Source organism: Azolla caroliniana, unplaced genomic scaffold (assembly GCF_043228905.1).
Source record: "Azolla caroliniana isolate FFs.n. ecotype wild unplaced genomic scaffold, voAzoCaro1.0.p SCAF_7, whole genome shotgun sequence".
In the NCBI taxonomy this organism is placed as follows: Eukaryota; Viridiplantae; Streptophyta; class Polypodiopsida; order Salviniales; family Salviniaceae; genus Azolla; species Azolla caroliniana.
Genome location: NW_028230442.1, coordinates 10536764 through 10551554, shown reverse-complemented (window position 1 = coordinate 10551554; position 14791 = coordinate 10536764). Strand labels below are relative to the sequence as shown.

General features: G+C 38.0%; 1 protein-coding gene across 3 annotated transcripts; it reads right to left on the bottom strand.

The window, feature by feature from the left end:
* Positions 1–2425: 2425 nt before the first annotated feature.
* Positions 2426–14422, bottom strand: EXO84B (exocyst complex component 84B). 3 transcript variants are annotated; one of them, XM_087322077.1, is made up of 9 exons: positions 13837–14422; positions 12492–12589; positions 9772–10795; positions 8202–8708; positions 7905–8093; positions 7670–7806; positions 7436–7595; positions 7236–7351; positions 2426–2758 (listed from the first exon to the last, which is right to left on the bottom strand). In XM_087322077.1, exons 1-7 carry the CDS (start codon positions 14038–14040, stop codon positions 7445–7447), a joined length of 2310 nt encoding a protein of 769 aa, XP_087178203.1. In that variant the 5' UTR covers positions 14041–14422; the 3' UTR covers positions 2426–2758; positions 7236–7351; positions 7436–7444. The 3 variants fall into 3 exon arrangements, with proteins under 3 accessions (XP_087178203.1, XP_087178205.1, XP_087178204.1); XM_087322079.1 differs by having other exon boundaries at positions 7436–7592; XM_087322078.1 differs by lacking the exon at positions 2426–2758 and adding an exon at positions 3505–3750.
* Positions 14423–14791: the final 369 nt, after the last annotated feature.

Genomic DNA, 14791 nt, shown 5'->3' with positions numbered 1-14791 from the left:
GCCGCAAAAGTCGTCTATCGGCCTAACCATTTGACCAACTCGTAGCTTGTGCCATATTGTAAGATCGCAAAGAATTTTGTGGCAACAACCGGAAAGTTTGAAAATCCCAGCACCGTATTAATAAAGATGAGGGATGATTGTCCCTCTGATTGTTTCCCCCTTGTGGTGGTGAATGGGCCGATTGTAGGGTTTTTTTATGCCATCGTGGCGGTTGTACGCTTCTCACTAGTTGGTTTTGACAACACCATATTTAGCCGATCTTCCACCTTTGTGTCTAGACGAGATTCAAAATCTTTATTTAGGCCTTTACCGTTTTTTCTGTCTAATTGACGTCATTTCTTTGACTAAATGTGCTCATCAACCAAAACGTCGTGGCTCTTCTTTCCTAGTTCTTGTCTATTTCGGATTGTGATATCAGCATTCATTGCCTCCTTTGAACCGATTCTTGAGCCTTCGTTGTAATCAACCACTTGGGGTGTGGGTCGTACTTCTTTGAATGGGGCTTTCATGGTGGTGGTGGTCTCCGCAGTCCTTGGCGTTGTTCCCATTCTGCCTGTTCTAGAGGTTTTCTCTTCTTGCCACTCCCCCTATGACATGTCTAGCAATCGTTGCCTAGCCGATTGCTTCGGCAACTCTATTGTTCGCTCCTTCTCTGGAGTTCTCTCCGCTAGTAGTGCCAATCGGGGTGACCATTGCGCTAGTGCCGTTGGAATCTTCTTACCCGCATGGAGTGTAGCAATACCACCACATAGGGCCTCGGCTACAACCCCAATCGATCTTGATCTTGACGCCTTGATATGTTGCAATAATGAATATGGCCTTGTTTTTGGGCATTGCATACGTCTTTGGATGCAAGCATCCAATCTCGAGCAAGAACTTGGCCACCTCTCGGAATAAAGGGTTTGATCCGCCATGTGTTCGATATGCCTTCCCAGAAGTTGAGTATTCCGTGAAATAAGAATCGAGCATGTTGGCATTAAGAACCTCCATTTGGCATACCCCTTCTTGTCTCAAGGCTAAGGTGTCGCAAATCCTCTTGGTGGTCAGGTGCTCAATTTGGATTGTCTAGCCGATTTGTACTGCCATCGGGTGTGGTTTGGCTTCTGCAATCTTGAGAAATCCACCAAGGCCAGTTCGTTGCAACCATGCTCTTAGATGTGCAATCTCGATCGTCATGTCCTCTGTTAAGCACTGAAGAATGGTGATGTCGGTATGAGCGTAAGTTCTCTTGTGGTGTTGTTCAAGTCCACACAAAATGTTGCATGCTTCTTTGTTTATCTTGCTTCTATGTCGAAAAGATACCACCTCGTCCTTATTTAGCATTCTTTTGTCCATTTTCTTTGTCATACACTTGTCGTAATTGTGTACTTTCTTTCCTCGAAAATTGTGCTTGCATGGCAGCTGAAGTAATGGTGATGGGATACAACCATTAGATTACTACTCAATATGCATGCGACTCCACATCGCTAAGCTCTTTCATAGGCCCACACCTCCACAAACAAAATGAAGACATTAGGTATTACCATGTCCAATCTGCTTGCGGAAACCCATATGCAATCATTTTACTTGATTATTGAATTGAATACCCCCAACCCGCCATACCACTCATCCCAACATAGTAATAATGTATACGTCATGCTTGTAAAACCATTTTAAGGATCATTTCCATGGAGCTTTAGGATACCTAGAGCTTTGTGTTTCCATCACTATGATGAGCTGATCACTCATACCTGTAATGATGATTTGCCTCAAATGACTGTGTTTCTTTCTCTCTATCAAAAATCATAAGGGATCTCCTTTAGTTGGGCAATAACTCATGTTAATTCTACATACCCTTGAACTGTTATTATGATTATTTTACGGTTTAGGACACATTTCATGACTTACAAACTAAAGATAGATATTATGCTGCTGTTTTCTAGTGGCAAAAAGATGCCAGTGCATTCCCATCATTTGGAATGCCCTAGGATTTCAACTCAATGAGCTTTAGCAGCCCTAGAAGGAAATTGTGCACGATGAGAGACTAATCTCGCATATTCCCAATGGTAAAACAAATTTCAATCAAATTCGTAAAATAGGATTGTTACCTTCCACCATTCTGATTCTGATTTGCTGCCAGTTTTTTCACGAAAGGTATTTGAGTATAGAATGTACATGAATTGTAAAACTACACAACTTACCTTCATGCATTGAATTTTACTTTGGTGTATGAAATCACCTGTACAACCCTGGAAATCACGTTGTCGAGAATGCAAATGAAAAACATCTCCCAGATGGGAGAATATACAAAGAATTAATTAGGAGAATGAATAGCACTACCATATTTCCTCTTAGGACCAGCACATAATGTATCAAAACAATCTCAATTACATTCAAATCTACTCCATAACAACACAATTACGTAAAACGTCAGTAAATCTTAGAATCGACTAATGATAAACTGCTGACTAACAATATGAAGATTGTTACAAAAACTGTCAGGAACAGGAGAGTGTGGTAATAGTGTTAAAGAAATAAAAACTAATACATGAATTCTTGTTATAAAAACAAACGATAATATATTAAAACATACAAGTGACCCTTGTAGGTGTCGAGCAAAAAGAATTTACAAGCGCAATGGCTTCTTCGTCAGTATATGACAACCAGAAAACTTTGCATTTACGATGATCAAATATATGAAAATATAGTACACGTACTGTTCAGAATCCTCGTAGGTGGGAGTGGAGTATAAAATGTCCACACCAATGATCAAGAGAACCTGCAAATAAAGAAATTTTCAATGACATTCTGATTTAGTAAAAGTCCCAAGCACTTATGGAAAACAGTTTTCCTTTATTGAATATGTCCTTATAGATAACACCCAATCCTCAATACAATAAGATGAAATCAAAGAAAATTGTAAATTGATAAGCACAATCATTTTCAACCGTAGAGGTTCATCAAATAGGAAACAATATTACATCATCGTAAAAAAGCCTTGCAATCTTGAGACTTGGTGTCATACAAAGCTTTTTCAATAGGACACACATATGCTGTACAGGAAAGACAGGATTCCTGAAGAAGTCGTGAGTTCATTGCCAGAGGATTATCCATATTCTTCAAGAAAGCTGCTAACATTCAAAATCTTACACAACATATCCAAATGTTAATATTGCTTTAAAATATGCACTATTCATCCTTGGCTCTTCGTAATGTTTTTATCATACAACGTGATCCTTTGGGCCTTGACTCTATAGGCATGCACAACTTTTCTTCAATCTGTCTATATCTAGATGGTAAGACCATTTCATAGTAATATCTTTATGGTTGACTCTATTTCACCCAACTCCGGAAACTGCAGGCAATTAGCCTTCACATATTTCCCATAATGTTCATTGTTTGTCCACCATATTAATATGCTTATGTTTTTCTGCTTGCAAATGACTCTTCACAACTTTTCCATAATGTTACTGTTTATCTACCTTCACGTTTTCAAATGTTTCTGCTGCTATTGGTGTGCAATGAGAGGCATGGAGCTACATGGGAAGACTCACTTGATTATACTGTCCCACCCAGACAATCAAAGGAATCTTTACCGTAAGGAACAAAATTGTCGCCCACTCATACAAGATAGAAAATGAACCTAAAATGTTTTATCACATCAGAAACGTCTTCTGCGTCCATAGCCCCAGCTTTAACTATCTTCAGTTATGGCATTAAAAAGTTGCCAAAGAAGTTCCCTTCTTTGATAACACTAGCAATGATGCAGGCCTGGATAACATGTTGCACAAGATCAAATGATAATGGCCGGTCAAGACAGAATCATACTTCATTCTGCCACTATTAGAGTGTCGCTACTAATAAGGATTTCCTGAAAACAGGAAGATTGAAACATTAGGGCTGATGCAGAAATTAGGGTTTACACTTTCACAAAATATGTCCCCTAACTCCTTACCACTTCCCTTATTTTCTTTCTCTTAGCTTCTGTAAATTACTACAATTCCCAAAAAAGATCTGCTCCTAATTAAGGATAATGTTTCAATATTTAGAACATGTTAAAATTATGTCGTTTAATGTTATAAATTAACACTCAGTTCAACTATGCTATACCTCTACATGTTTTACATTCAAGAAGACCTTGATGCACTCAAATATATTTGGAGAATCAGAACTGCCAACTTGCCAAAAGTTTACCCTCAATTCTATTTGCAATTTTTGCTCAACACCAGAGGGGGTTTCCTGCCTTAAAATGCGACATGTCCAAGATGAACAGTCTCCAAAGGGAGGATGGATACTCTTTTGAGGGCAACAATCTCAGTTTCATTGTCCAGATATTGCTTTTTGGGGTTCACCATAATATAGACACTGATTTGAGACATTTTGGGATGACAACCATATAGCTACTTTGGGAAATCACTACACTCCCAAATTTTATGCTGTATGTTATATGTTGTATCATTCAGCTCCTTGTATAGCCTTATTCCACAGGGATAGATTTTTTATTCCTTCACTATATTCGTCTGTAGTTTATATGTCTCATCATGATTCTAATGTATGGGGATCTCATAAGTCATTGTAGCTCTTCAGAAAAGTTAATAATAACTTTCTTTATTACTTTGAACTCACAGTTATTTTATTTACACCACTCACATGGGGGAAAGTGGAGTATCGCCCACTTCCAACAATTTACTTATTTTTTAGACGATTAGCTCATTTTATCATAATCCAAGATATGTCAGAACAGCTTAAACAACCCACATTAGAGTCAAATTTGCTGAAGATGAACATGTGCCTAATACGATCCACCAAATTTGATGCTCTCTGGTCAATGGCCTTGTGCACAATGTTGCAATCTCAATTGCCGATTCAGCAGCACCAGCTGCTAACTTTATCGCACATGATTGATGTTGAACCTGTTATCAATCATGTGGTATACTGTTGGTGCCAGAAGGGCAACACCATGCCTTGCGTGTCCATCTACATGGGACATACCAACTACTAGCGTCAATCGCTCAAAGGTTCATGATTGATGTTGAACCTGCTATCAAGCATGTGGTATAGTGTTGGTGCCGGAAAGGCAACACCATGCATGTCCATCTACATGCGCATACCAACACATTAGATGAACCTCAGAGAGGATTAAACTAAGGACCTCATATACAGAGTCATACCTTGACCAACAAGGCTAACACCATAGCAATCTTATTTCTTCATTCTTTCTGCTTAATAGCATTCTCATGTGTCATTGCATCCTGCAAGCTTATGTCCTCATAGCCAAGATGAAGATGCATGTTACGACAGAATATACAGAAATAAGCATTACAATGGTTTATGTTAACTTCGATCAGATTTGGTGCCTGAATGCTAGAACTGAAATTGCTTCCTTAAAAGATTCCATTATTCGGGAATCAAGTTTGAAAAGTTTGCCAGGGTGAGGAAGACATTCCCTTATGCCATGTGATATATAAATATATCCACATTGGGGCCGAGGCTCCAAGTTGACTTTGGTGACTTCCACAAGAAAGAGCTGAAACGTCAATATATGTTGTCACTCCTCTAGGCTGTGACTGCACTCTGCCCAGTTGATAGCTTGTACATCACTAATATTGTTAACGTCTTATCCATGCAGAATAAGTCTGTTGCAGGTCTCGGCTAGTTGGATCTGGAAGTGCCATCCTCTTCTCCAAGAGACCTGTTTTACATCCCTTATTTCCAGAAGGGAGCATAGTATATTTGATCAGGGTACTCCACTCTACAGAAGATTCTCATATTAGACTCTGAAATGACATCTATAATGTTCCTCTGATCAACATCTTAGTTGCAAAACTGAAAATACAGAACTCCAAACCTATATGCTGTTGTTACAGCCATATATTCCAATTTCCAAACACCATAGAGGAGGGCAAGGCATATGGAAAGACAATTTAGATAGAGGTTATGGGCATCATCCTAAGGACCACATATATATAAAGGGAAGGTCTCTGAGCAAAGGTTCAATACAGGTGAAATTGTCCTCAGGACTTCAGACTTATAGTCAGGGAAAATAATGCCACATTGAAGAGCTACAAGCCACAAATGATACATCTAGTTCTGCCAGAATGAAAACGTTTCAGGGATTAATTCGAGAGAAAACAGCACCTACTACTTAGAGGACATAAATGACATATATATTCTCTCAGAATGAAAAGAATTCAGGAATTATTCCAAGAGAAAAATGACCTATAACTACGAGGACCTGGTATCCATACAATTTTACCAGAAGATTCACATAATATAAGCATTATTCTATTTGTATGAACTTGAAATCTGCATGCACTTTATAGAGTAGATCCCACCTTATGGTCCAACATTAGAAACGTGGATGTTAATCTCCTTTGGGAAGCACATAAAATTTATCTAAATTTTGCCACTTCAAACTGAATTTCTTAACATTTAGAGACGTCAAAGAAAAAGGTCATAGGATAGAGACATACTCTTGACATCAATCAAACCATGTGTTTTCTAATTTCTTATGTTCTTATGAGGATAACTATATATATGATGGATTCTAAGTGGTACTTCAATATGATCACAATTGGAGCTAGTGCCAAGAGTAGTCTGTGGTTGGATATTCCTCATGCATTCCTTTTGGGGTCAGTGAGGTTCCCCAAACTCAATGGTTGCCTGTGTGAGTTGTCATCTGTCAGCTTAACCTTGGTTGAATGAGATCCCAACTGTATGAGTATCTGCACTCCTCGTTATATCATTGATCCTGAGGCATGCTCTCACAGCCAGGAGGGCGATGAATGTCATGTGGCAGTGAGCTACAGTGGCAGTATAGTCGAAAATTAGGTGGCAAGCATTATTTATCATTTAGATAAATGGCTTTCTTGCAATAATTAATACATGTCCATCTGCAATCAAGATATGGAGGTCATTCCCTGCTTTCCTTCTACATTCAGTCATTGCATCTCATTTTTCGCATATTTCCAGTTTTCAAACTGGATAATCTTGCACATAGTTCAGACAAATAGTTAACCATTATTGCTTATAAGCCAGATAAATAGCTTTCTGCAATAATTCCTACATGCAGCATGATCATCTAGTCAGTATAATCTCTAGAGAGCAAAGACATAGAAGTTTTTCACTGATTTTATCATGACTTATTCTCGATGCATCCTCACTTAAACATATTTCTACCTTCCTATATCTGTGATTATCATGTGGAATAATGGAACATGCAACCATTGGAAATACAAAATGAAAATTCTGCATACCTTAGCATCTAGCAACCAAAATCTGATTGTTGCCATATATATCATAATCCATATAAATTAATCCAATCCAAATTTTGAGCCACACTTTCCTTTGCGATACTTTTAATTGACACACGCTATAACAGAAAAAGGAAATTGAGTTAGAGATCAGTCCCTGGTCTTCAATGTCACTCGAAAAAGTGAAATAGAGCCACTCACACCTGAGGTGATTAGAGGCTTCCATGCGAAGGGGCAGAGGACATTGATTGAGCCGATACAGATGCTGTTGGACTTCCCAGATGGCCCCTAGACCATTCTAATAATTTGTGCACTGAATCTTGTGCAGTGGCAACAAACCAATCGTTCTCTGGCAAGACACTGCTGCATAATGAAAACAGAATTAGTATATCTTGGCATACAGCTAATTTGAAATCTTCATAATATATAAGCCTTACTTATTTGGATCAACCTCAGTCCGCCTAAATGCTTCAACAGCTCTAGTAATAATGTCTCCAACAACAGCTCGCATATGACGGCTAAGGTACCTTCCATAAGAAGCTGTCTGAATAACAAACTGCATATCAAGCAGAAACTGATGCATGGAGACTAGTTAGAATTTGAACAAAAATGCTGTGTGCAGATATATAGAAGCCAAGACGCAAAAGTATAGGAACTGTGACTAACACATACTTGTTGCAACCCAATTTGCCCAATAGGTTTGGGCCCATTTTCCATTTCTTCCCAAAAATCTTGATCATCAAAAATGAAAATGACAAATGTCTCAACAAGCTTCATAAGAAGCATCTGTGTCATTCGTTCTCGGCCTGTCAAAACGTCAACTGCTACATAGCTCAGGCTGTTCAATTTTAAAAAGAGTTGCTGTAGCACAAAACAAGGACCAAAATGCACACAATGAGATTATGTTTCATTACTCAACCATCCTGATTAATTAACATGAGACCTGGCATATGAAAACATGAACCACACCTGGAAAAGTTGTGATGGCAAGGGCTCTAATCTACCACCATCCTTATCAAGATCCAGGTATGAATAAAAACTAAATTTTGAATCTCCATCTTCAGGGAAGATGAGATCCAGAACTTGTTGCATGCAATAATGGTCACGCAATTTATCAGCCATGCGCTGCCAACGTCGTTTCCATTCCCGCAGTTCAGCATTTGGCTTCTCAAGGGCTCTTTTAGTTAATGGTTCTTTGCTAGAAGAATGCTGCGCTGGTAATAGTTTTGTTACTGCACGAGGCAGGATTTCTTCTGCAAGAGTCGAAGCATTGGCCAACAAACCTAACTGTTGGTTCTCTGTTTCTGCCAGTTTCACTGTCTTATTGTCCATCTGAGCAATCAAAACATCGTCCACTTGACCAGGCACAGCCATCATAAGAAGCTCGATATATGATTCGAACAAATGACCTAACCCATCCAGCATGAGGCCACCTAGTTGCAGGTTAGCTAGAGGTGCGACATCATCAAGAAAATCCTGCAGAGAGGTGACAAACTTAGTCTGACCTTCTATGTAAGATATGCATACAGCCTCCATAGTTTTGCACCAACATAAGCTATGTGCAGAAATAATACAGTATAAAAATTGTCATCTGCATCAATATAAAAGGGGGCTCTGTGGAGGGTGACTGGGAGGTACATTAAGCAGAAAATACAAAAGCTATGTTGAACACTGCAGCTACCATAACATCAGTTATCAAAGATGAGGTGGAGAATATGGATTTTAAAGGACAATTGTAAGCATAGAACTGCTTCATCATTCAAGAACAAAGAGATCAGATGTAAGAATCAAAGCAGATAAGATAACAGACGAAGATGGGTAATTTTTCCATGTCGGCCATCCTTCTATAATACGAAATCACCTATGTAAAGGCTCTAGCACAGTTATTTTAACTATAGAATAAAGAAAATAGCACAGTTTTTCAGCTTCCCAATTTGTACTTTATGAAACTCTTGCATATAAATAGCTAAATTCTTGCACCTTTCAACAAATCACCTCATAATTCTTTTAATACTTAACTAAAGGCTTCAACAATGAAAACTTTATAGATTTGACAAAGAAATTATCCACTGTTACACAGCTAAACAAATTTCAAACTCTAGCTCAAAGCATGTGTATGGTTATATCTACCTCGTTTAGCTTTAAGACCAAAGTCAAACTGTGAAGGGAACATCAGGTGACTTGATTAAAAGAAAAATACCAAAACTTTACTTATAAAATAAGGAACATTGCGTAGTTTTTCAGCATCCCAATTTGTCCTTCGCGAAACTGTTGCAGATAAATGATTAAACAAGACTGTCTCATGCCTAGAAACACAACCTTAAATAAAGAATGACAAGTCAACGTTTTCTTCATGCATAACCTCAAAGAAAATCATTAGACCAGCATCCTTCTGTATGTCACATGTGTATAAGTGATGGCAGAATCCTAAAAATATGTATATATAATTACACTATGCAAGATCATCATGCACATTCACAAGAAATCAAGTGCTCATACACAGGATATGAAATTGAATGACAGCAAATAGAAAGCACACCTGTATCAACATCTGAAATCTATGTGCACTGTTTGACAGCTTGAATTGTATTAAGCCTTCATATACTTGATTTTTGCTTCCAGACCGAGACCCTGAAGCACTATAAACTACCCAGTCATCTGCTGCTGCAAGAACAGATACACACCCCTCAATGTGTGTTAGATTTGCTTGTAAAGCCTGTTCAACGTCAGGTCTGAATAACTTTAGTAAAGCGGGACAAAGCGTGAGGCCCTGCACTTCGAGTAATGAGCAATGTCCTAATGCAACCCTCACAGACTCTCCTGCAGCACGGAGACCTCCAGCTGCTGCAGCAGATGACAAAACATGCCTCTTTACAATGGATGCGAATTTTTTCGTCTCCTCAGAGGCCCATAAGACTAGTTCTGACATATATTGTGCTTCCTTTCCAAAAACAGATAACGAATCTTTTGCAGCCTGAGAAATGGAAGAAAAGACAAGTTGTGAAAGAGCAGAAGTATACGATCCAGTATAGGCACTTCCATATGCTCGCAAGCCTTGCATATTGTTTTGAAGCCTTTGACTGTGTGCTGTTAAGAGCAATGTATGTGCACAAGGACCATCACCAAGTTTGTAAAGAGCTGATATTGCTGTCCGAAGTTCAGATCCTCGAGTGGATGGTTGGCGTGCAATTTCAATGAGTAATTCTCTAAGCCTCCCTCTTCGTTCAGAGATAGATTTTTGTAACCATGCAGCAGTATCTTTATCAGATAAGGTCACGACAAGTTTCTCCCCTTCAAGTAAGGCATCTAAAGCCTCATCAATCCTTCTTTCTGCTATTAGAATATCAAGAGTATCTAGCAATAGATGAACGTACTTTCCACCCTCTGGGAGCATATGATGATTTATGGGGTATTTTCCATCTTCTGTTTCTATATCACAGACTTCTGGCAGACTATCCAATTGAGCACCTTCCGCTAAATCATGAATTAGAGAAGCTTGATTGGAAAGAAGATTCCGCATTGCCAATAATTCACCTTCCAAATCTGAAATTTCCCGAGAAGTGCTGCAAGTAAAATCGTATATTTAGATGCTGAATTCTGTTTCAAGTGTTTACATAGTGCAGGTCTTAGAAGGCAGGAAATCAACATAGTACTAATTCTAATGACAATGAAGAAATCCATAAGATGCATACAACATTTAACTAATTGTATGCCTCAAATACAGTTAGAGATAGTAATCATCCCACATATAAGGCTGACGTCAATGTGCAAATCTACTGTGTAGTGAGTGCTCGCCCAAATGATATCAGGTATGAGTTCTTACTAGTACTTAGTGTATAACAAATATGAGAGAGGGGGCATTGCATTTCATCTAAACACAAAGTGGGTCTGAGACATACTTTTTCCATACCTCTATGTTTATTCAGTATGTGAAAACTATGATCAAGACATATCTGATGGCCCAAAATGTGTGACTGACTTACCTTCATATCCCTTTAAGTCAGTCACAAATTTTAATCGATGGGTAACTGATGGTCTTATCAAAGGAACAGGGGTTCTAAGGTTATTTGGCAGCACAGGGATAAAGCATGGAGGGCCACACACATGGCCTTTGAAGTTTCATTGATGCTTTAGGATTGTTCATTGAAGGGCCGAAAACATTAGTTTCCCAATCGAGCTCGTATCCACTCATAAGGAAAATTGTGGTTCTCATAGACACTGTCGTGATTAACATTGAAAATATCTGTATTTTCGTATCAAGAGACTACTGGGTCATTATTCTATTGTTGTCCCATAAATGAAAGACTAATGGTGTTTGGAATGAATTATGTGATTCACCTGAGAATTCTAAAGTAAACAAATAAAGTGTGGCAGCCAAAAAACTAGTCTTGCCTGAAGAATGAAGAAGGATTGGCAGAATGAGTTTTAACTGAACTGAAACTATTTTCAACCAGCTGGCTTATCAGAAAATTGAATTCAATCATATGATATAAAGCCAGAAAGTTGGAACAAATTTGGGATAGAAATCAGTGTTTCACCACATGCTGCAGAGCTTAAATTTATTGATGTGCAAAGAAGCATACCAGTGAAGAAGTGAAAAGAAATAACGATGATGGACAGAAATAGTCCAAATGCATTGGTTTGTTATAAGTAGGAGCATCAGGAAATGGTTTTAAATCTTATGAGAAGAAACCATGTTCAGGCAGAACGTTTAATAATCTGTATGAAGAATAGTGACGCCAAAAAAAGTACTATGGTTCGAATGAGAGAAAAAAAAAGGTTTATGCCATTAATAAGACCTCAAAAATCGAACTATTTTCGTATGAACAATGAACATTAACTTCATCTTGCAAGTCAAGGGACAAAATTCTTAAAACACCCCAATCATTCAAATTTTTCTTTCAAATTTGTGGCACAAGATTTTTGAAATATGGGTCTCAAAAACGTATGATTAACTTCACACAAATATACTACATATTCGTTTAATTCCAAGCACATAAAAAACTGGTCCTTCCAAAAACGCAATTGAAAACAGGTGCTTCCCAAACATTTTCCCATGGAGAAAAAAACAATTAGCTTGTTCTATTGTAAAAAATGTCTATGAATCATATGTTCGCACCAACGCTTGCAAGGGTATACTTCAAGTGTAATAGATACCATAAACCATTCTTTAGTGGAGGTAGGGGTAGGAAGTCAGCAAAAATAGAGCATGTTGACCATCTGATTAATGGGAAACAACTTATTTAGTTGAATCCTTACCGTATGAAAGCAGAATAATTAGCATACACACTACGTCTCATTTCCTCAGCTGATGCCTTCTTCAGCTTCACAAGTTCTGAACACAGGGTCCTGATTCCCTGAAAGCAACAGAAACTATTCTACAATAAAACGAGAATGTACTTTGTACTCCATTTACACATAAGATCAAAATTTAAGCTTATTTTATTTGCTTTACCTGCAGAATTATCTAATTTTAAGAACAACTTAACCAAAAAAAACAAAAATTAGAGGCAACGAATATGAGAATTGAAATGTGCTTTAAAAAAGTTCATCCTGAATATGAAATGACCAATGGACAGACTGGAGGTGAGTACAAGAATGCACACATAACCAAAATATAAGATAATTTGGATGAGTCTTATGCCAAAAATAAAATGAGTTGAGACTACAATTATAATTTTGCAGGAGAGTGTGTATGTTTTGGGTTCCGTTTACCTAAAAATTCATTAAAATTGCAAAAAGAAAACCATGAATATTTATGAAAAAACATTCACACTTTTGCTTCGTACTAGAACAAAAGCTTGTCACTGAAGAAAATGCAATACGAGGAACAATTTCTTATAGCGTTTTTCTATTTTTTTTGACACAAGCTCATCCCTAAAAGTTCAGACAACCTTCAAATTCCTGCCAATGTTCATGAAACTTTGCATTATTATTAAATTATTTTACCAAAAAAATTTCATTAAAACAGCAAAGAAAACTATGAATGTTTGTGACGAAATCATATGTCAGATTGCCCCTAAAGAAACTGCAAAGCAAGAGTTCAGCGAAATTCTCAGAAAATAATTGTATGACAGATTTACATTAAAATTTCCAGGAGTGCAAACAATGATGATTCCTTTTTCACCTAAAATGTCCTCATTAAACATGCAAGAAAAACAATAATATTTGTGAACAAAATTCATGTGTTTTCTTTCTTCCCTTTTTGTGCAGAAGCTAAATCCCACAGAAAATGTAGTCCATTAAGAAAATGCCGGACAACGAGAATTCCCCATGCAGATAAGTTAGCAAAATATGAAATTATGAAGCTAATGTTTGCTTCCCTTTTCTGGCAAGAGCTTAATCCGTAAAGGAAATGCAAGACAAGAGAGAAGAAAATTCTATGTGGATTAAAAGTCAAGAAAAAATAAGATAATTATACACAGAATTCATATGTCTTGCTTCCTTTGTCCTTCAGTCCTGACAGAAAATGCAGAAACAGTGAGCTCCTTTCATTCAAAGAGGAGCTCGCAAAATCCAATTCTTAAAGAAGAAAATATGCACAACGCAACGAACGAAAAAGAAGGGAAAAAAGTTCTGAACTTCAGAACAATGTTGTATGCACCTTCTCACTCATGGTCTGGCATCGAGCCTGGACATAGCTGTCAGGATCGAAAGCATCAGTTCTGAAAGCATTCAGGCCTTCACTGAGAGCATCTGTTCCAAGATCATCATCATGATGATGATGATGATGATGATGACCATTTCCATTGGAAACTATAGTAGGTTGTACGGCCTTGGAGCGGACAGAGGGTTTCAAAGACCCCATGGAAATCTACTATAGCCCTATATTCTTCTGATTCTTCTTTTTATCACTCACTGGATATGGAAGATTAAGAAGGAAAGGAATAACGCGGTATTTTCTTCTTGGTGGTAGCTGGAGCAGAAAAGAATGCCCTTCTTCTTACTAAAATTGGATGTGGATGCTTTTGGGAAAAAGGAAGAAACCGATCTTCTTCTTCTTCTTCTTCTTCTTCTTCTTCTCACTAGATACAGAAGCTTGAGGAGAGAGGAAATTTCCGGTTACTTCTTCTTCTCCTAGGTAGGTATGGGAGCTTGACAAAAGAAATGGAAATGCAGATCCTTCTTCTATCTTCTGTGGAACACTGGGTATGTAAGGTAGAAGGAGAGAGAGAGGGGAAGCAGAAGAAGGGAGTAGAAGCAGAAGCAGAAGCAGAAGAGCTCCTTCTGTTGAGAGTGGATTGAAGCGCCCTGATTGATTGTGGCTGCACTGCACTGCACAAACAGACAGACAGACAGATAGACAGATCTGTTGTTGTTGTTGTACGTGCAAGTTCAACCAACCAACTGTGAGTGGAGAGAGTGATGAGGAGAGAAGAGAAGAGAGAGAGAGAAAAGGGAAGAGGAAAGTCTGTGTTGCTGGCTGATAAGGAATATGTATGTACATATGTATGTATGAACATATGTATGTTCATATGTATGTATGTATGTATGTATGTACCTACATACATACATATGCAATTGGTAATGGAAGAAGAAGCAGCTATGTATGTACATAT

What these genes read in the sequence shown, in the direction of transcription:
- EXO84B (XM_087322077.1), bottom strand. Translation starts at nt 14,040, where the DNA reads ATGGGGTCTTTGAAACCCTCTGTCCGCTCCAAGGCCGTACAACCTACT. An exon ending in TGCCATCACAACTTTTCCAG is followed by an intron (nt 8,094 to 8,201) that starts GTGTGGTTCATG and finishes TTTGTGCTACAG; the next exon opens with CAACTCTTTTTAAAATTGAA. An exon ending in GGCAAATTGGGTTGCAACAA is followed by an intron (nt 7,807 to 7,904) that starts GTATGTGTTAGT and finishes TCCATGCATCAG; the next exon opens with TTTCTGCTTGATATGCAGTT.